Genomic DNA, 21,855 nt, shown 5'->3' with positions numbered 1-21,855 from the left:
TGTTATTGGTCGTTGCAGCAGCAGGGGAGAGCTAAATGGATGTGACGATGGGGGTTCTTATGGATGAAACTGTACAATAAATGCACGGCACCTCCCGCCAATGCACAATCTGCTGAGTGTGTGTGTGTGTGTGTGTGTGTGTGAGCGTGCACAGCCATCAACCTATACATACTGACATTTAGAGAAGAGTGAGGCTATTGGCTGGCGGCTCCCTCATGACAGTCAACCAAACAGAAGTTAGGGGCGGTGCTGTCTGGATCAATAGAAACTGCTGTGTGGTCAACAGGGGCGAGTGGAGGGTGTGTGTGTGTGTGTGTGTGTGTGTGTGACAGAGACAGAGAGCAAGCAAGATAGATAAAGAATAAAAATAAGAGAAGACAAGTCAGTGTATGTGTGTGGGGGGCATGGGTGCAAATGTGTGCTTCACGAGCGCGTGCGTGTGAGTCCCTTGGAGGGGGCGGAGCGGCATATCTCATCAGAGATCACCACGAGGCGGCATGCCGCTTATTTAGATGACAAACAACACAGACGTGACCTTTCAGCCACATAGCAGATAAGACTGAAAGACAGAGGGAGAGTGGAAATAACAGAGAGGGGGCGACTGAGAGGAGAGCGGGAAGGGAGAGATGGCCGACATGCAAAGTGAAAGGGAAGTGATGAGGACGGGGAGAAAGGGAATTTAAAAAAATGGAAGCAGGCAATGTTTCTTGAATGAAAAGGGGTTAAAAAAAAAGACAAGGCAAATGCAGAGGGAATAGAGAAGAAGTGGAGAGGAGAGAAGAGGAAAAAAAAAACGAAGATGAGAAAGAAAAGGGACGATGATAAATTATTTTGATAAACAATGTGTGTGAACTTGTGTAAAAGTGGCAGGCAGGTTTGAATGTGTGTGTGGTGAAGGTTGAATTTCCATTGGCCATGTGGTGGGAAAAAGAAAATGTGTGTTCCTTTAGAGCCGAGCTGACGATGCTGATGTTGCGTCCCGATAGAGCCACAGCAGCGCCACTTGGCTTTTTTACTGAAGATCCCCTACAATACACAACGCCTGATAACACAGGATAGGCTACTGGAACAGAAATAGGCGAGTGTGTGTTTGTGTGTGTGTGTGGGGGGGGGGGGGGGGGGTCGTGTGAAGGACAGGTGCCTATTATGTGCAGGAATGCGCAGGTCAGTGAAAACACTTAAATGTGCCTTTTTTCTGCCGCCTTTCTGAAAAGCCTGTGCGTGAGGGTCATTACCTGTGAATATTTTTCCAAACAAATTAGAAGTGTGTGCGACTACGAGTCATTAAAAAACCCTGACTGCGTACTTTAACACTGAATGGAGTCATTTTGTTATCGTGCCTGTCGCTGGCGGGTCAGCTGCGCGGGGAAATGTGTCCATTTTACGTTTTGGCGCTCAGTGTGTGCTCATGCCCTTGTGTGTGTGTGTGTGTGTGTGTGTGTGTGTGTGTGTGTGTGTGTGTGTGTGTGTGTGTGTGTGTGTGTGTGTGTGTGTGTGTGTGTGTGTGTGTGTGCGCGCGCGCGCGTGTGAGCTAATGCTTATACCTGTAATATGAATCCCGCATGGGGACGTATGAGTTTCAAAGTGTGTGTTGGAGCGTGTGTGTGTTGGAGCGTGTGTGTCCGGCGTGAGTCAGTGGTAGTTAAAAGGCAGAGTGAAAAGGGAGTCAACAGGGCTCATTAGAGCTGACTGATCCCACACTTCTCTGCTGTTCTCACCACTTAATGATTCCTAATATGCTCAGAGAGAACACACACGCACCCAGAAGTGTGTGCGTGTGTGTGTATGTGTGTAAGATAAGAAGGATGGCTTAAAAAAGTGAGGAGGCTGCATGTCAGATAAGGGATGTGTACCGCTCGGTGCTGTGCAGATGGGAGATGGTGTGAGATGCAGTGGACTGGAGCCAATGGTTGTATCACACTGTGTGTTAAGCGAGCGTTAATGCAATGAGCGGTTGTGGTGTGAGATGCAGTGGACTGGAGCCAATGGTTGTAGTCACACTGTGTGTTAAGCGAGCGGTTGTGTGTGATGCATGAATAACAATGTGTGTGTCATGAGGGAGTGTGTTGCACATATGGGAGAGCTCACGTGTGTGTGTGAGAGAGAGGAAAGTAATGTAGGACGCCAGAGTTGAGGAGACTTACTCTGCCCCACTTTCAGGACCACCTTCATGCCTTGCGTGGCACACACTCCCCCTCTCATGCTATCCAGGCCTTGACGCGTCCCATCTGACGTAGCTGGAGGGGTGGAAACACAAAATTGCACAATTAGCCAAGTAGCAGGGTGGTACAAACACACATACGCTGAAAACCCACCCGTTACAGCCAAACAAAGTCGCTCTCTTTCCCAATCTATAGCCAACGCCAACAACAGCTTCTATTCATATGGTCAGCCATTCCGGAGTCAGCAAGTGACATTTGCAGAGGCAGCGATTTAAAACTCCACCAGAAGCTCTGAAATGTCAAACTACGAGGCGGCAGCACTTTAATAAGTCCTCATTTAGCAGTCGGCTGGAATGCATTAACACCCCCGCCGCGCTGCATGGACTCAACCGCTTTCAGTCGGCTGCAATTGCTGCTTGGGCTGGGAAAATAGCAGGAGAGGGGGGTAATCTAGACAGGCACAGACTGACTGATGGAAAAAAAGGGATGGTAATCCAATCAAGGGCGCATATAAAATAAAATGGAGCCCCTGAGACACAAAACACAGTGTGTGTAGAGAAACAGGATCTGTTAGAATACAGACTGTTGAATGAGTGAAAGCTCCAGTTTTAAATACCCCATTACTATCACTGCTTATATTTTAATTACGCAAATTAAGGGGAATTTTTCGATTTAAAACTGAGGGACTGATGTGCTAATACAGGCAATGAGGGATTTAATATGCATTTTAAAGCTATAAAAGCTTTTATTACATTGAAATAATTGCAACAATTCAATCAGAACAGCGGTGTCACATTTCAAATCAGCATCCCAGCTTCAAATTTAACAAGCTTCTTTTCAGTGAAGCCAGCGAGGAGGCCAAAGCAGGTCAAGCGGTGCTGACTAAGTGCCCAGGCAAGAGTGTGTGCGCGTGAATCCCTGTAACACTCTAACACTTCTTCTTACATAAAGCATGTCAGCGAGTGCATTACAGATCACTGGTCTGCAGGAGGAGGGAGGAGCACACGGGGAGAATCAGGACGGAGGGATCAGACAGTGAAAGTGGAGGGATGGAGATATGAAGATGCCGAGATGAGTGTTAAAGACCTTTTGACACATGCAATCCATGTGTGAACAGTCCCTGAAATGCTGAGGAAGCGTTAAGTTTCAGACCATACCACCAATTCCCGAATGAACCAGTCACAAGACTCGGCTGATGATGTGTTCCGAATCTGCGACTTGTTTACAGTTGGGCATTTACGCAACAGCTTTTTCTGGTTATTTGTTAACTAATGAGTATGGGCGAGCAAGGGAAATGTTTTGGGAGGAGTTGGTTTTAATGGTGTCTATATGGTGTTTGGGTATTCACAATTCCATTACTTGCCCTCTGCACCCACCATCAGTTTTTTTTTTTTTTTTTTTACTAGAAATTCTTAGTCAGATGACAGATGCTACAGTAATAAATTGAAAGTAATAAACTGAAAGTCGCAGCATAGAGTTGACCAAAGAGACAGTGGCCAAAGGTTTGGCATCAAAGCAAAAAGAAGGGTCCCTCGGGGGGACTTCCTTGCCCGCGTTCCCTGTCTGGCTCCCAGTGGGGTGCAGGGTGGCCCCCCAAACATTTCCTAATTCACAATAAAAATAAAGTGATTTGCACTGGAAATTGTTTTTGTACTTTTAGGTGGTAGAATGCATAAAACAGCATGAAAAAAGGGCCTGTTTATCAAAAAAAGTGCCAGTGGAGTATCCCTTGCACCGCCACAGAGATCCTAAAATCCTAGAAACATGCTAAATCCTAGACATGTCCTAAAATCCTCAAAATATCCTTAAACCCAAGCAATGTCCTTAAATTCTATAAATGAGCTAAAATCCTAGAAATTTCTTAAAGTACTACAACCATCCTAAATTCCTAGAAACGTCCTAAAATCATAGAGACGTGTATGGGGCTACTGCACCTAGCCCTTGGTCTTTTGTCATTTTGAAAAAGCTGTTTTACTTTTTCAAGAATGCATCCGTCTTTGCCCAATCTTATTCTTCGTCTTTGGTTGAGTTCATGGCGGTTTGCACCCAGAAGTGTTGCATTATCGCCATCCACTTAACTGTCCCTTGCCCCGTCTATTACTATTGCATGTGTGGAAAGGCACAAGATAAAAATATCCCTCAGTCCCTCAATTTTAATAATACTGTTGTAGTGCATGTGTGAATGGTGAAAATCACTTATAGTGCTTGACAGGTTACCCCGGTAAAATATGGAGAACTATGTGTGAAGAGGAGAGACAAAAAATGGGAGGACTTTGGAGTGAGAATAACACCTCTGCAGCTGCAGTCATTTGTACACAAATGCTCACTCATCAGCCTCTCCATCATATTAAAAACAGTTCTCCTTATTTTGCAGCCATGGTGGCTGGTAACAAAGACAGAAAACATATTCTCCCTCCTTCCACCAACCTGCCCAAACACCCCTGCACACACCACCAGTCTATCCTTATTTTTCCCGTGTTGGCCCTCAGGGCTAACCCTCACCTAGTCTCCTTAAAGAAATATAAAAAATCATTTTCCCCCCACCAGTTGGCTGCAGGCTATAGATTAGCCGGTCTGAAGCGGGGCAGGGAGGGAGGGAGGGATGGCGGATGGCTCGGGAGAGAGAGAGAGAGATGGAGAGACAGAACGGGAGGTGTGAAAAAGAGGCAGCTTTACTTCTAACACCTCCGTCGCTCTCTCTCCCTCCGTCTCCGCAGGATGCAGAGTGTGAAAGCAGGAGGAGGAGAGAAGCAGGCGGGGGTCAAGGCGAACAGCAGTATGGTGGGAAAGCCTGGAGACTGGAAATGGATGAAGGGATATATAAAGATGGTTTAAATAAAGTGCTTTGGAAAAGTTTCTCAAGTTTTTCTACGATTTGTTGTGTCACCAAAGCTTTTTAAATCATAGTATTTTTTTCCCCCTGTCTGGGACCTAAGTAATAATTTCTGCTACACTAAAGTAGGAGGAAAATTTAATTTATTTCAATGAAGTTCAAATAAATGGAAAAAAGGAGTGTGCCAAATTCAGTGCAGCTCTGGTTTCATTAGGGCAAAAATACTTTTAATATCTTTGGCGGCACAGATGTAGCAACATGTTTTTAATGTTATTCAGAGAAATTTCAAGAACAGAAAGGACTGGGCGTCATGCAAGAAACCACCTGACTAAATTTATACTCAAGGTGTTAATGACGTCTTACAGTGTGCACCTTCTCAGGAACAGGTGGCAGTCATCAAGTTGAACCGTGCCAAGATTGTGCAATTAAGAGAATTTAGTGAGTTCTACTTGGAACACTCATATGAGAAAACTTCCCAGAAAAAAAGTACGAAAGGGTAAAAATACAAAAAAAGTTCTTGCACGATGCCCAGTGTAATGAATGAAATATGATTATGCAGCAAAATGTAATTGACTGTCCACCCTCTTCATCTCTATCTATGCTCCATCTAAGATGTTTTCTATGACTGTATAAAAAAAAGAAATCAAATTTTCTCATCACTTGAGTGTTTAAGAGATTATTATGTGGGTTTCATACAACAAATATTATGACTGAAATAATTTAATAGCATAACAATATGTAAAATTTAAGAGGCATACATATGTAATCCTAGCTTTATAAAATCAAACACGAAATTTAAATTATTTTTCTGCATCAGTTTGTAGATTTCCTGGTAAACAATAACTATCAAATATAAGAATATTTTTGAAATATTTTATGTTTTTATGACTGAGTGTTTCCAGTGTAAGTTGATAAAAAAAAAGTCTACTTTAATTTAACTATTTGAATGCAATAAATCTAATTTTGTAATTTAATTTTGTATTATTTTTCTGCATCTGCTTGTAGATTACCATGTTCATAAATGAATCAAAAATAAAAAATATTCTTAAAATAATTTTTAATTCTATGTGCGACTCTCTGCAATGCAACTTGATAAAAACATATATTTCAATTTTAAAAAGCAAATTGAATGCACTGAAAACATTTTATTTTCACATCATTTTGGGCATCTTTTTTTAGATTTCCATTTAAAAATGACTAAATCAAATTTATTATATTTAATCAAAATTATTTTAAAAAATATTTTCTATTTCTTTGCGTGACTGTCTGAAATATAACTGGATAAAATGTTAATTTAACAAATTACTTGCATGCACTAAATCATAATTGTTCTTGTATTATTTGTATGTATCTGTGCTTAGATTTCAATGTAAACAATGACTGAATCATATATAAAAATATCATTTAACACTCCTAACATTTAATTTTTAACATCATCAATTACATATTTTTGTCCAGAGGCATATTGTGTGAAAACCACATGGCTAAACTATTATGAGAATGATTTTAAAAGTTAGCATCTATCTATATTTTAAAGCTAGAAATGAGCTGCACTGAATCCCTGGACAGGAGGATACAGGATGTGATGAAAATGGGCTTGGGGGCAAATGTGTTGAAGCTCTGATGGAGTAAATACCCTCAACTGGTCCTAGCGAGACGTGTGGAGGACTATGATTCCTGAGAGTAATAACTCCTGACACACGAAGGAGGACAAGAAGGTGACGGGAGATGAGGGAGGTGAGGAAGATGCGGGCGAGGAAAGGAGGAGGAGGCCATGCAGGGAAGCGAGGCGGCGAGACTGATTGCCTGTGACAAGCTGTTGGTGATATGATGGGGACAGGAGACTATGTGAGACGATGGAGACGACCAAGAGCCCAGTGGACACAGAGAGGAGGAGGAGGAGGGGGAGGGGGGAAGATTCATAGAAAGAAGAGAAAGGAAAAGAAGTTAAAAACAGAAAGTAAGGAAAGAGTTTAAATGACATGATAGATAGCAGAGAGGTAAAAGAGTCTAATGTCTCCATTATGGAAAAGTGGAGCACTAATGGATACAAAGAAGAGACTGAGAGCAGGGGAGCCAAATTGAACCAGGAGAGCCTCCACATATGTGATTTTGCAAATGCAAGTTATTTTTTTAACATCATAATCAACAGGTCACAAATATCGCAAAGGCAATTTTTGTTAAAACAGTGAACCGTATCACGACAAATCCTCTTAAATCCATTACAGGTGCCACTATTTCTGTGAATCTCAATTTCACGGGAACGCGGCGAACAAAGAGATCACAGGTGCTTTGTCCTTGGATCGAAAATATTCCCCTTTTTTTTTACCCAATCTTGCTTGCTAAACAATGGAAATGTTCCTCGCGCTCGAGGGGGGTACGGATATCACCAAATCAAGGTGGAAATAATCACAGAACATCTGTGAAATCCTGATGAGAGACAGAGATGAGAGTGGGGAGAAGATGGAGAGATGCAGAAATGGCGTCAAAACCTTTCCCGCCTCACTTTGGGAGGAGAGGAAAAAGAGAGTGGGGAGGAGAGCAATTTGGGATGAGATAAGAGGAGAAAGGAGGGGAGAGAGAGAGAGAAAGAGGGGAGACAGGAGAGGGAGATGAGTAATTGAGACAATGATCAGCAGTGATGGGGGGGGATGTGAAGCGCCAGAGGACAGAGGAGAGGAAGGGCGTCGCTCCGCCACCCTCGTTCGACAGGAAGACAGGAGGGAGAAGCGGAGGAAGTGGAAAAACTTAATTAATGAAATAATACCGCAGTCAACCTCGATCAGACTGCACAGCACCGGCGCTCTGCACACAAGGAGGCAGCCAGGCCGCGGGAGGAGTGTGTATCTAGTCCACAGAAAAGATCACAAAGTGGATGAGTCTTTCTGTGTGCTTCTCTTGTTATCATCAAGGTCAGTGCTGGGCCAAACTGCCGCTCTTCCGTAAAAGTGGAAATCATATCCACTCAGGGACTCAAACTTCAGCGTCTGACATGCGTTCCGCTCTGCATTGACTGTCACCGGCTGCAGTGGACTATGCAAAGCGACTTCATTTGAATTAAGACACAGCCCCGGACCTGAGCGTTTGCCATCCCACTCTATTCCTTCCACCTCCTGCGGTGTGTTCCGCAGCCCTGCTTATATATTCTGCACATGCTGAGTGACAGCCGGCCTCCCGCAGCAAAACACTCGCTCCTATGTGAGTGATGTGAATTTGTGTACATGCTGATGTTGTAATTTCGCTCACGTCCTACTGTCTACTTTGGGACACGGCTCACATTTCACTTTGCTCAAAAAGTCACGAGGAGTGCTGTTTTACTGCCTGATTTCACATATTTCTGGTTGGAATTGGATTCAGCGTTGGGACATGGTGGATACAGTCCAGGTTTCAGCGCAATATGTTGTTTTAGGAGATGGAAGAGGAGTTTTTTGAGGGGGTGATTAAACTCAAAATGCATTGTTCCAAGCATTGACGGATAATAAGCCAATGTCCTCCTGGACACAGAGATGGAAAGGGCCCCACCACTTCCTAAACAGAAGGAAGACACACTGACTTTGTCTCTTTGTGGTAATTTTGTGTCTCCTTGTGGTTGTTTTGTGTCTCTTTAAGGTCATTTTTTGGTCTTTTTTGGTTACTTTGTGTCTCATTGAGGCAATTTTGTCTCTTTGTAGTCATTTTGTGTCTCTTTGTGTTCAGTTTGTGTCTCTTTGTAGACATTTGTGTCTCTTTATAGTCATTTTGTGTCTCTGTGTGATTGTTTTGTGTCTTTTGAGGTAATTTAGTGTCTCATTTTGGTTGTTTTGTGTCTCTTACACTTAACTTTGTGTCCTATTTGATTGTTTTGTGTCTCTTGAGAGAGTTCTGGTGTTAGAAGGTATAGGTTTGGTTTTAGACAGTCAAGTTATAGGGGCTTAAGTTGGTTCAGGATTTTCAAATTGATGGTAGTCTAACAAAACATTGAAACGCTTTGCATGTTGCAGTATTATTATACACTACCACCAATAATAATCACATTGTTTTCTGTTAAAGAGGCCTCATACTTTAAAATGAGGAATGAATATAATAAATTAATTTGAAATATTTGCATCTCTCCTTATAAACTATCCCTGTGTGCTGAATTAATGTTTATTTCTAGCATCTATTTAAGAATACTAACTGGAGATCAAGGGCGTAGGTTTTGTTTCAAAGGGGGAGTGTGCCTTTTATGCATCAATTCATGGTGGAAATGCCTCTAATTTTGTCAGAATAAAAGCCCTCTGCAAGTTTAATTATTAGGGAGAACAAATGTTGAGGGGGACGTGTCCCCTGTGAAATCTATATCTACGCTTGAGATCAAATTGAATAAAATGTTTTCTTTTTTATTACCAGAAAAACACATTTTACATCCAAAGTAGTGCCTGCAGTCTTCCTCTCAGCCTGTAGTTAGGGCAGTAACCTGTATGTTGCCTGGAAGGCAAAACAGAGGGCAAAAAAACCTGCCTGCTCAGTAAATATGTATTTAATATTTTTTACCCTATGATGACAGGATACATAATAAACTTAGAGGATCCAGGTCATTAGGGGCCCCCAGGCAGATTAATGTCAGTTGAAAAGTTATGAAGCTGCAGGTTGTTTTCATGGCAGCAGAGACTGAGGAGGAGCCATCCAAGTCCTGCGTTTGTGCATAATTACTGTCTGTGTGGCCAAGCTATTGCAACAGTCCAAGCTCGCTACTGTATCACACACACTCATATAACACACACACACGCATGCCTCGAGCGTGAAGTGGAAACATCTTTTCCGATGACAGATAGATTAAAGGGGAGCAAACTGAGAATGTGGCGCGCAGCAAAACAGCAGATTAAACAACAAACGGAATGAATAAACAAGCAAACAAGGGCCAGGGAGGAACAAAGCTCGTTCGCGCTGTGCTGTCTCATGTTCCACGGGCACGGCTGCGCCCCCGCTCGCCTCTGGTGTGTGCGATGGCGTGTTAGCCGCGTCATGAGTGTGTCAGGTTAACGAACGCAGTGATCAGGAATGCAAATGCAACGTGAAAGACACGAACACAAGTGGGTGTTTTGGTTTTGCTGCGGGCACACTGCTGCATGCTAAGGCTGGAGAGGTTTGAGTGTGTGTGTGTGTGTGTGTACAAAGTGTTCCCATCTGTGCAAATGAACCTAAAACCAATGTGTTGCTCCACAGCAGCTTTGCCTTTAAAATCCTCCTTTTAGTTCCACTTGTTTGGCTTTTGGACCACATTCTCCACCACGAAAACTAAGTTTGTCACTCGGGTGGACTGTTTGTGTGTATGTGGGGGTGCAGGGGGTACTTGGAGGTGGGATTTACAGTCCCCTTCCTGTTTAAATTTGTAGTCCTCACTCTCCAGAGGTTCTATGAGCTCCATGTGTGTCACCTAGATGATGAAGAGCATATAACCTGATCCCCTTTCCCTTGAGGCGAAGCTGAAGGATTCATTTTCTCTCTCAAGTCCTAGCCGCCTCCCAAAAACCTCCTGGATCTCGCCATCGAAATTTCCTGTAACTAAAAACGTCTTCATAAATCTCCTATGGCGCTTTTATAACCTGGCAATGACGCATTAACGAAGCGATCACAAGTCATTACCTCGCCACGGCGGCAAAGAGGGAGAAAGGCATTAAGTTGTGTACTGAAACAGAACGGGCATTATTTTAGCTCCCCCTCAAAAAACGCACTGGCCGAGTATTATTTTCACATTCCACGTCCAAAAACACAACACACTACATTGCTTCCAACGTTGCATGAGGTTTTCCAAACTTTTTCTGCAAAGAGTGCAAGTTTCTTGTTCTATTGTTGCAGACAAAGGCCCACTGTTGACTGTGTTGTGGTAGCACTTGATCCACAAATGGGATCGGCTACAAACGAGGACGACACAAAGACGTCTGCATGTTTGGCGCCTCTGTTGCACAGTGACATGAAGGTATGTATGTGGCTTGGAGAAAGGACAAGTATGATGATGTGTTTGTCACATGAGGTAATGCGACACTGGGAAAAGATGTGTGCTGATAAAGACTTGTTGGCTTGTTAAATATAGAAGCATCCAGTTTTTTCCGATTTATGACCAAACTGAGGCCAAAATACCTCTTATACCAATACATGCTATTACATGCTGTGCTTTGAGTGCAAAGAACACCAAAATATGGCAATGAAAGATACTTTGGTTACTATGGTTACTGTTTAAAAATCTTATTTAGTTTTCTTTTCTTCAGAAGAGAACACTTAATCTGACCCACACAATATTGAAAGAGTCAGATAAATCTAATGACTTTACAACCTAAAGTGCACGAACAAATTCAAGCCACATTTCTGCTGGCAACCAAACGGGCTGATTCCTGATGGGAAGTCTTCATTTTCATTTGTACTCTGTAATAATGTGATTTCAAGTGCAGGCAAAGTATGATTTTCGTACTTGTATAAAATAAAACTTGCAAATGCATCTATGCTACTTAAAGGGATAGTTGTTTTTTTTTTAGGTGGGATTGTATGGGGTACTAATTTATAGAAAGTGTATTACTTATAGTAGATATCAGTCGACATGCCCCCAGTTTGGGGACACAGACTGGAGTCTGACACAGAAGGTAAGCTATGTACTGCTGTGGTGGCCAACAATAAGACATACCTAAAAAAAATCAATCAATATAAGTTAAAGCATACATTTTATTGAGAGTATTTTCACAACTTTATCATTCTGTCAAACTGTCTCAACAGGGAAGTTGTTAACGTCTTCAGTTCCCCATCTTGTCAAAGCCACCAGACTCCACTGACAAAAACAGTAATTTTAGCTCCCTGATCAAAGGAGCCGCTTGTCTACCACTGCTTTGATTAGATAGTTTTATTCTGTTGCGTGACTTTGGTGAATTCGATCAACCCCTTTAACCCACTGAAACCTGGAATGACATCAGTTTTCTAGTGTTGCGTTCAAACGTCTTTTACTTACATAATAAATTATGAAACCTGAGCAAACTGGTTTGATTTCTTTTGAAAACATGTCCAAAAAGGCAATGAACAACATGGAGAAATGTCCAACAAATTACAAGAAATTAGGAAAAGGTGAGAAGAAAATTACCTGAAAATCAGTTTTAAAAGAGAGAGAGAGTGAGAGAGATAAGAAATTATTAAAAGTTTATAATTTTTTTTTTTTTAAATATGGAAAATGTCCAGAAAATTAAATTTATAATAATTATTGTATTTTTTCTTAACCATTTCATCTACATCTTGGTAGCTTTTTTTTAACCCCCTTTTTACACTTTTTCTTTTTTGATAAAAACCAGGAAATTTCTTTCTTTTCTTTCTTGTTCTTTCTATGTTTTTGAAAGAAATCAATTCAATTTGCTCAGGTATCAAAGGGTTAAAACACCAAAGTCACACAACAAAACAAAAAAAATAACTGTTGGAGGCAGTGATATACCTGCAGCTCCTGTTTTCAGCGATGTTAAATCCCTGTTTTTCTTAATGGAGTCTAGTTTTGATGAAAACACCATAAAGACCTATGTTCCTGATAGAAATCACTGTCTGGCATTAAGGTAAAGCAGTGAAAATATTATAAAATATAATGTATACTTAAAATGATATTGATTTCTTAGGTGGGACTGTTTTTTTAAGTACCTAAAATACGTTTTGTTGCTGGCCCCCATCCACAGCAGTACATAGCTTAGCTTCCATGTTGGACTCTAGCCTGCTTCTCCAAACTGGGGGCACATTGACTGACGTCTACTGTAGATAATTTTCCCTCTGTGGATATGTAACACATACAACCCCACTTCAAAAAAATCTGAACTATCCCTTTAACCTTCTTCCTGCACAAGATTGTGTGAGAGAACCCTGCAGGCGACAGGAGCTGGACAGGCCACCATCAGGAGCCAAGTCATGGTCACAGGTTGAATTCACATGATGTGTCACATGCTGACCAAAAATACACACACACACACACACACACGCACACACATACATTCTGAAAGAATCTCACGCAAGCCCCCAATTTCACACATGCTTCAACAGAGGACATCATTACCTCAAAACCTAGACATGTCATACTCTGACCAGCACATACACACAAACACACACACACAGTCCACCAGGGGAAAATGATCTCAGTGTCTTTGCTTGCATGCGGTTGATCTCTCCTCTGTACCCGATGACATTTTAATTCTCAGCAGTTATTCGCTTTCCATCCATCCTGTTCTATTACAATCATCCCCTATCCTGCCTCTTTATTCGCCTTCTCTCTCTCCTCCTCTCCTCCCTCCCTCTGTCTCTCTGTCTTTCGATGTCCCGTGTGCTTGCAGGGTGGGCGACTCAGAATCACATCGTATTAACCTCCAGCACCAAAACACACAACAAACTGGGCCACGGCACAGCAGCCTCCACCCCCCTACCCCCCTCTCCTGCCGCCCATCAGAGTCCCGAAAAGGAGGACTGGAGTGTGGAACGCACCTGATCTCTACATCTGACAAACACACACATCGACGCACGGCGCTGAGAGGGGCTCTGATTGCTTGTGACAGATCCGCTGCCATTTCATGATTTGGTTCTGAGGCAGCAAGCAAAAAAATATTGTTGGAGGCCTGAAAAATGCTGCTGTTTTCTGTCACATTGTTGTTCGCCTTTGACTAAATCCATATCATGATTTATGAGGCGGTGCTGCTTGTGATAATCCAGTTGTGTGCTGTCATGCGGCGTGTGTGTGACCTTACCTGTGCATTCTCATACATCTAAATACTTCATGTATGTGTGCAAAGGTCACTGTGTGTGTGTGTGTGTATGTATGAGGGAACCTCCAGTTCAGAGCTGTAATCACAGATTTAAAATTTCCCAGGAGAATTATTTTAAAAACTTAAAAAGTAAACGGATCATTTTAAAGCATTTTGAACCAAGGATAGTTAAATATTACTCAAAACATGAACATAAGTTGAATGTTCCTACCTTTTTACATGACCCACAGGATCATTTCCTATTCTAGCAAGATTATGTTTTGGGTTAAAATTAGGACTGTCAAAAGATAAATTTTTAAAATCCCGATTAATTGCATTATTTCAGTGGTTGATCCCTATTAATTGCATTTTTAATTGCATGCTTTCAATTAAATTATTTTGCATCACAAGGCAGTTTAAAGTCCACACTGACAAGGTAATGCAATTCTTGATTAGGAATTAAATGATAGCAAAAACTGCATGGAACTACAGCAAAGTAGGTAAGTGTGTAAAGGGGAGACTTGTTGGTAACCAGAGAACCCATTTTCATTGAAATATCTTGAGGTCAGAGGTCAAGGGACCCCTGTGAAATGACCATGACATTTTTCCATCGCCAAAATTTAGGTGCAACTCTTCCTCTGGTCATCAGGTTTAAGATAATACCAGTATGATCACTGTAGCTATATCAAATGTCATAACAAATGCTATGTAAGTTAAGTATGTTACGCAAGATAATGTATTTGAGTTAAAATGACTTTTGGTTTCATACAGGACACATACAGCGGCCTCCTGTGTCAAAGTCCTGTGTGTGTTTGACCCATCCATCTACACCGACCGCCTCCTTACACAGAATTTGTTGCTCTTTATGTCACCTGCCTTTGTCCTTTGCTTCATCACAAGTAGTACAGCCAACAGAGATCACTGCACAACAAAAAACATAAATATGGGTTGTTTTAAGTTGCTACCAAAGTGTAATGGGTGTGTGTTCTCACTCATCTCCAAAGTCAATTGTGCTGCCCTGACTTTGCCTTCCTTCTAAATTATGTGAGGCAAATATGTGAGTCAGTGACTGTGGCTCTATTTCTATCGACTGTACTGTAAAAAGGAGAATGTTGCACTTTTACTCCATCCTATTCTATCAGTTTCCAAAAATTCCACTATTTTCTCTCAGCTCTTCCAAGTCACCTGTGTCTGCCCTTTTGCCATCTCCCTCCACTCCTCCTGCTTCTCTCTTTGTCCACTGAGTCCACAGGAGTCAACATGACATTATTTGGTAAACTACTGCACACTGTTCATATTTGTTCATATTTGAACAGCATGGGTCATGCATTACATGGCTGATAGCTGTAGGTGAATGTAGTCTGTTTTCTTCGGAAGCTTTACAGCGATCCTTTCTTTTTTATCTCCATGCCTCCTCTGCTGCCGTCTATCTCGTCTTGTTTTTCTTAGCGTTATTAAAACAAAGTGAATATGTCAAAAGGAGCACCATTTGCTTAATATAAGCAAGTTCCATAGAAATACAGCTATGGAACCAGCTATTCATTTTTACTTTTTTGCTCACTTTCTTTTGTGGTTTTCCAAAACAGCCTCACAAATATTGGGGATTTCTTGCTTTGAGAGACATCTGGAGGCTTATTTCAGCTGTTTACCCGTATTTGTAGAGTGTAGACCGTGCTAACCCCAGCATTACTTTGCCGATCAGCTTTTAAATATCACAAAATAAGGTCACGGATTATGTAACCTATGCTTTGCAGTCTGGACAGAACTGTATCAAGTCCAGCCATGACCCTGGGCAAGCTGCGAATCTCTCTTCTTTGATCACAGATCTGAGTTGTCCATGGGTTCAAGGTTCTATATGCACTTGGAACTGATGTTGATTGGTGCAAAATTGTACGCACGTTATAAGAGCATAAAAAACAGTCATAATCCATACATCACTGGGGAGTGCTTGCATTGTGATTACATCCCAGCTCCAGGTCATAATCTGGTTTGAAACATTGCGGCTTAATGATGGCTGACGAACGCACCATTAGCGCAGTATGGTCGCTGTCTCTCCTCACATCACTAAACAATCTACACACAGCCCCCTAAAGCTGCTTATAGCCTCTATAAGAAACATATATAGGGCAGAGAGGGGTCATTGTCACTGTCAGGGAGAGAGAAGGGGGATAAGTCATCAGTAGGCATAAACACAGCGGCCGAATTCTTCCCATTCATTCTCACGTTAATTAAATGGCGAAAAAAACAAATCGCGGACGAGCAAACGTAATAAGTCTGACTGCCTGATTCGGAAAATAATCCACGCCGAATAGATGTGACCGCCAGAGCATAGACATGCATAATGGACCAAAAGAAAGGCAGGCACAAAGCAAGGGAGGGAGGAAAAGAAAAGAGGGAGCCATTAAAAAGAGGCCTAGTGACTGGGTGGATGAGCCTTGTGTAACGTCAGTAAAGTGCTAGCCATGTAGGACAGTCACGACCAATGTTCCTTACAACTGGGTCAATGTTCCCATCCTGGGGCAGCGAGGGCATTCTGCGTGGTTTTGTGTGTGTGTGTGTGTGTGTGTGTGTGTGTAGTGAGTATCTATCTGTGAACTTCCACAAACCTGCTCGAAACTGCTATCCCTGCAATCCCTGTCAAGTGCACCTCCGAGTGGACCTCCATGCATATTGAATGAATACTTCAATGACTACTTATCAATACTTAATGAATACTTATCAGTGAATCCCTGAGTGACTTCTACAGACTGATTTTTTTTTTTAAGGCTTTTAAAAAGGCATGCCGAGCCTTTTTAAATGCGGCTCGGTACGTAACGCAGCCCAACACCGGCGGGGCAGAATAGAGGAGGCTGAGCTGGGTTCACGGTCGCGTTTGAATGTCTGAATGTGAGATTTTCCAGTGGCAGCTGAGGTGAGCTGATTTGCCGCAGTCGCGCAGAATGAGAAGTAACACATGAAGATATCGCGAGGAATCTAGCTGCCTGCAGACTGTCTGTGTGTGTGTGTGTGTGTGTCGTCGTCTGCCGGTGTCTGGTGGCATGTGTCCGTCTTAAGGTTTGTGTGCGCGTGCGGGTAGCCGTTCTGCATTATATCAGCTACTAGATTGGAGGCCTGGAGAAATGGGTCAGCGCCAGCCTCTTCATTCCCTCTCGCTGTCTCCCCTGCTCTTTGCTCATGTTTTTTTTCATTTTTTCCCAGCCTCTTTTATTCCCAAGTCGCTCCCAGAATAAAAACGAAACACCTCCGGTTGTCCACTCCTCCTGCGGCTGCCTGGATCTGGGTTAAACTGGAGAAGTCCATCACTTCCCTCCCTGTTACCCCTCCTTCCTTTCTCTTCTTCCAATTATGTTGAAACACTTGCCGTCTCCTGACATCAAGATTGAAGAAGTCATGAGCACTTTTGAATAGTCTCATGATCAACAATGATGATTTTAGTTAATGTATATTTGTCATGTTACTGAGCTGATTTCTGTGTGTCAACTGAAAACAGGTCACAGGATGGAGAATGAATAACTGAACGTGCCTGTCGGGCACAGACAAAGGGGTCCAAAGTTTCAGGGACTTCCCTGACTTTTGTCTGAAAAATGTCAGACACAAGTTACTAAAAAAGGGGCAAAACAGCCACAGATACACCACAAAAGACAGAAAATGACACCAAAGAGGCAAAAAATCCCTTTAAAGACTGACAAAAATTTCAGTTTCAATTTCATTTCTTCTCAAACCACGTTTACGAAAAATGACAATAAATCTACCTTGTACCTTGTACAAAATGATTAGAAAGAGACATAAACAACCACAGACAAAAAATACCTCGCACAGACATAAAGCGACCACAAAGAGACACTAAACCATGACAACAGACACAAAACAACCAAAAAAGACACAAAGTGACCTCAAAGAACCACAGATCAACTACAAAGAGACACAAAATTACCAAAAAAACGCAAGATTACTTAAGACACACAAATTAACTCCAGGAGTTAAAAAAGTGAAAAAAAACCCAAAAAAGACAAAATAATTACCTCAAAGAAGCACAAAACAACAACAAAGAGTTACTACAAAAAATAGACACAAATTTCCCCAAAGAGACACAAAATAACCAAGAAAAGGAAAAAAACAATAAAAGTCATAAAGCAACAAAAAATATCTAAGAAGACACACAAAACAACTATAAGGACAAAAAATACCTCAAAGAAGACACAAAATGACAACAATGAAACATAAAATAACACCAAAGAGAAACAAAATGACCACAACGAGACAGAAAACAAAAGCAAAAGAGGCAAAACCACCACACGATCTGTGTCTTGCTCCTCTATAGGAAAGGTGGTGGGGCCTTCTGCATGTCTGCGCCCAGGGGCCCATTGTCTCATAATCCGCTCCTGGTCACAGTGACTTTCTAGCAAACTGGGTGTCATCGTGTCTTTGTTCTACCTATAGCTCAGGGTCCGGCTCATTCTGACCGGAGCTAAGGGTTTCATCAGGGTGGCCACACTCACACACGCCCACACACACCTGTTGCAGAACCAGTCGGAGGGGCTGAACCACGACTCAGGTAACCGGATACCACAGTCATGACTAACAGCACTGGAGAGATTTCTCCCTCTCCCTTTCTTAACATTAATGCCTCCATCTAGGGCTGCAGCTAACGATTATTTTAATCGTCGAGTATTCTATCGATTATTCTGACGATTAATCGAGTAATCGGATACTATTTTTTTTTTTTATTTCATTAAATTACTCGAGCTTAATTTAATAGTAATACAAGACAGAGAAAATAATAGAAGTCAGTTAAATTAACAACCAATTCAATTCCTCTTAAGATAAACATTTTTATTGGCAGACTTAACATAACTGAACTGGTAGCTGCTTCTTTAAAGAAAGAACAGAGTGCATTTACGTGTCATTGGCACATTCTGGATTTTAAAGATGACAAAAAAAGTTGACAAAAAAACTTAAACATATTGCCACATTACACTCTTCTTGTTTTTTGTTTTTCTAAAGTGCAAAAATAAATAATAGTAACAGTAATTTCACATTACTTTTTAAGAAGGTATAAATAAAAATTAAAAGGTAAAACTGAGGCATAATAATAAACATTAAATGTCTTTCTCCACACTGATGTGTGTCTGTGTGTGTGTTCAGCTCTTTAAAGGAGTCTGTGGTTGCAATGAAGGAAAGTAAGCATATCAACATGCTCAGAACTGAGGCTCGCCCTACGTTTTGATGCAATATTCCCTGCTGCAGAAAACAGGCGCTCTGATGGCGTAGATGTTGCCGGGATACACAGGAAGGACCGTGCTAGCTTTGACAGTGTTGGATAGCGTGGTGCATTCGCTTTCCACCATGACAGCGGATTCTCCTTCTTGGATAGAGGATGTTCTCCAAAGTACATCAAAACCTCCTTCTGGACAGTTTGACTCAACTGCTGCTCCTCATCCTCTTCATCACTGGTGCTTGAGTCTGATGACCCCAGTATCTTTTCAAGCAATGATTTAACATCCCCCTGATGTGTTACTGGCATGTCTTGTGCTGTGCTGGGAGACCCAATATCACTTGCATTCTTCTGCCTCGCTTCCTTTTTGGCAACAAGTGCCATGGTTTGTACTGTGCTTTGGACCTTGAAAACTTCATCAGGAGACAGGAACTTAAGTTTCCTAAACCTGGGATCTAAAGCAGCAGCAAGTAGGACATGGTTTGATTCAGGTTGAAATACAGATAGTCCTTGCCATCTTGCTGTGATCTGTTCTGTCACATCAGTTTGATATGACTTGACTGGTGCAGTCTCAAAGGCTGGAGTCTGTATGGACTTCTTAAGACTTTGCACAAGCTGTGGAAGTGCAGAGAGGGTAACATATTCTTGCCCACTCAGAAACACAGTTGCTCCTTCAAATGGCTCAAGGGCCTGGTTCAGCTCCTGAATCACATCCCACTGTTCAGGCTTGAGATCAAGGTAGTGTTTTCCTCTTGGTGTCACTGCTGGGTCAGATAATGTAGCAGTTACTGGCCATCTCTGTTCCAGCAGCCTGAACAGCATGTGGAAAGTACTGTTCCAGCGAGTACTTACATCTTGCACCAGCATGTGTAATGGTGTGCCCATTTGCTGCTGCTTATCCTTTAGTTTGCTGCATGCTAGCTCGCTCTTCTTAAAGTGTTCAACAAGGCATCTTGCAGCAGCTACACACTTAGAGATAGCCTGGTTTTTCTTCAGAGCGCCCTGCACCACCAAGTTCAGCGTGTGTCCTGCACATCGCACTGATGCCCATCCATGTTTTTCTGCCAAAATCTTAGCTGCTGCTACAACATTAGCACCGTTGTCATGGACAACGGCTTTGATTTTCTCTGGTGGAATGTCAAATTTTGCAATCACATCCTCAATCCACTCTGCAATATTTGCCGCTGTGTGTCTCTCTTCAAGGGGCATTGTTGTCAGGCTGTGGGACTCCATTCCCCAGTCCTCCCCAAGAAAGTGGCACGTCACACCCAGATATGCTTCTGTAGCAACGCTTGTCCAGATGTCGGCTGTGAGAGCGATGCTGTCAGTCTCTTTTAGCATGTTTATTAACTTGCCTTTAATGTCCTCGTACTTTTTCTCCATCATTTTCATGAAATAGGTTCTTGAAGGAAGCGCATAGTTTGGATTGAAAGCGGAGATCATCTTCTGGAATCCTTCATCCTCCACCATGGACAGTGGGCGCATGTCTGTGACAATCATGTTCAGAATGTTGTCTGTGAACTCTGCAGCTTGCGCAGTTGAACATGATGGAGCCCTCTGTACGAAGCTGTCCAAAGTACCACTCTGCGATTTACTGGAAAAAAAAGTAGTAGAGTATAATTAATTTTGTTATTTATTCATTGATTACTAGGCCTAAATTAATGGTTAATGTACATATTATGTTGTGATCTACAACTGATGACCCTACTCTCTGCAATACAAATAACATTAATAAACCCAATATATTGTCGTTAATATAATATACCTAAACAAATAAATAACAGACAATGACCAGGTCTGACAACCTCTGGTGTGGTGTGTGTGTGAGACAGAAAGAGAGAGAGTGTATGCTATGTGGCACAATCATAATAATAACGTGAATGAAGCGTAAAGTAACTAGCATTTTATTTTCTGTGTAATCTTCTAACAACACTTCACTAATACACTTTTTCACATAATGCCTCCCTATGTGGCCACTACAATTATTTAAGTTAATCAGCCATTATTTAGCTACGTGTATGTTCTTTACGTGCCGTAATCTATACTAGCAATCACTGATCTAAATTAAATACTTTTGTGAACGTGACATTAACATTAGACCTACCTGTTGGATCCGCTCGGCAAACTTGATGCGTATGGCAGGTGCTTTCGGTTCAGATGCTGTAGCATTGAAGAAGTGCTATTATGGAAAGCTAATTCTGTTTTGCAGTGCACGCATTGTACTGTGTTTTTCGCCCGATTTAGTTTATAATGGTCCCACACTTTCGACAGTTTACGTCGTTTTCTTTGCTCTCCCTGTCGCTCGTCTCCGTCGGTCTCCGTCTCCATTTTGCATTCCACAATTTGCGCGGATGTCGGCATCAAAAGCGGAAGTGGCTTAAACGAAGCATCGAGTCAGAAAATTTTGCCTCGACGCATTTTAGTAATCGAATTACTCGAATAACTCGAGGAATCGTTTCAGCCCTACCTCCATCATTCATCCTGTTGTCTTTTTTGGGCCAGTAAGTTGCCCTCAAAAACCCTCCCCTCCTCTCTCCTATGGCACGCACACAAACCTGTGTGAGCACACAATCACCGAATAAAAGCCCTCAGTTTCGCATTAGCCTGATTTACCGTCTCAATTTAAGCATGAATTCTGTGCAGCGAAGAGGAAAACAGGAGACAACTACACCTAACTCGCAGTTCCACGTCTCCTGTCACTTTGTCATACTTTCATCACAGGGGAGGAAGGGAGAAAAAAAAAAAAAGCAGTCTGTTGCTGCAATCACTCAGTCGCTCTTGCTTTCCCTCCTCTCCAACATTTCCCTCTGCCTCTCCTTTCAATTATTGCCTTTATGTTTCCAGCCTTCCTGCCGTCCCTCTCTTTGTAGGGGCTTCCTCTCAGGCAGAACCTAGCTGTGACATTGTCTGTCATTGCTGGATTACAGCATTGGCGCC

General features: G+C 42.2%; 1 protein-coding gene across 1 annotated transcript in view; it reads right to left on the bottom strand.

Moving 5' to 3' along the window:
- efnb3b (ephrin-B3b) overlaps window positions 1-21,855 on the bottom strand; it is a 97,705-nt gene that overhangs the window by 7,524 nt on the left and 68,326 nt on the right. The window contains exon 3 of the mRNA XM_042512488.1: window positions 2,145-2,237. Coding sequence (XP_042368422.1) covers window positions 2,145-2,237 — 93 coding nt within the window. The remainder of the gene's footprint in view (window positions 1-2,144; window positions 2,238-21,855) is intronic.

This window comes from Plectropomus leopardus, chromosome 23, assembly GCF_008729295.1.
Source record: "Plectropomus leopardus isolate mb chromosome 23, YSFRI_Pleo_2.0, whole genome shotgun sequence".
NCBI classification, from domain to species: domain Eukaryota; kingdom Metazoa; phylum Chordata; class Actinopteri; order Perciformes; family Serranidae; genus Plectropomus; species Plectropomus leopardus.
The sequence above is the reverse complement of the archived record's forward strand: the minus strand, read 5'-3'. Positions and strand labels throughout refer to the sequence as shown.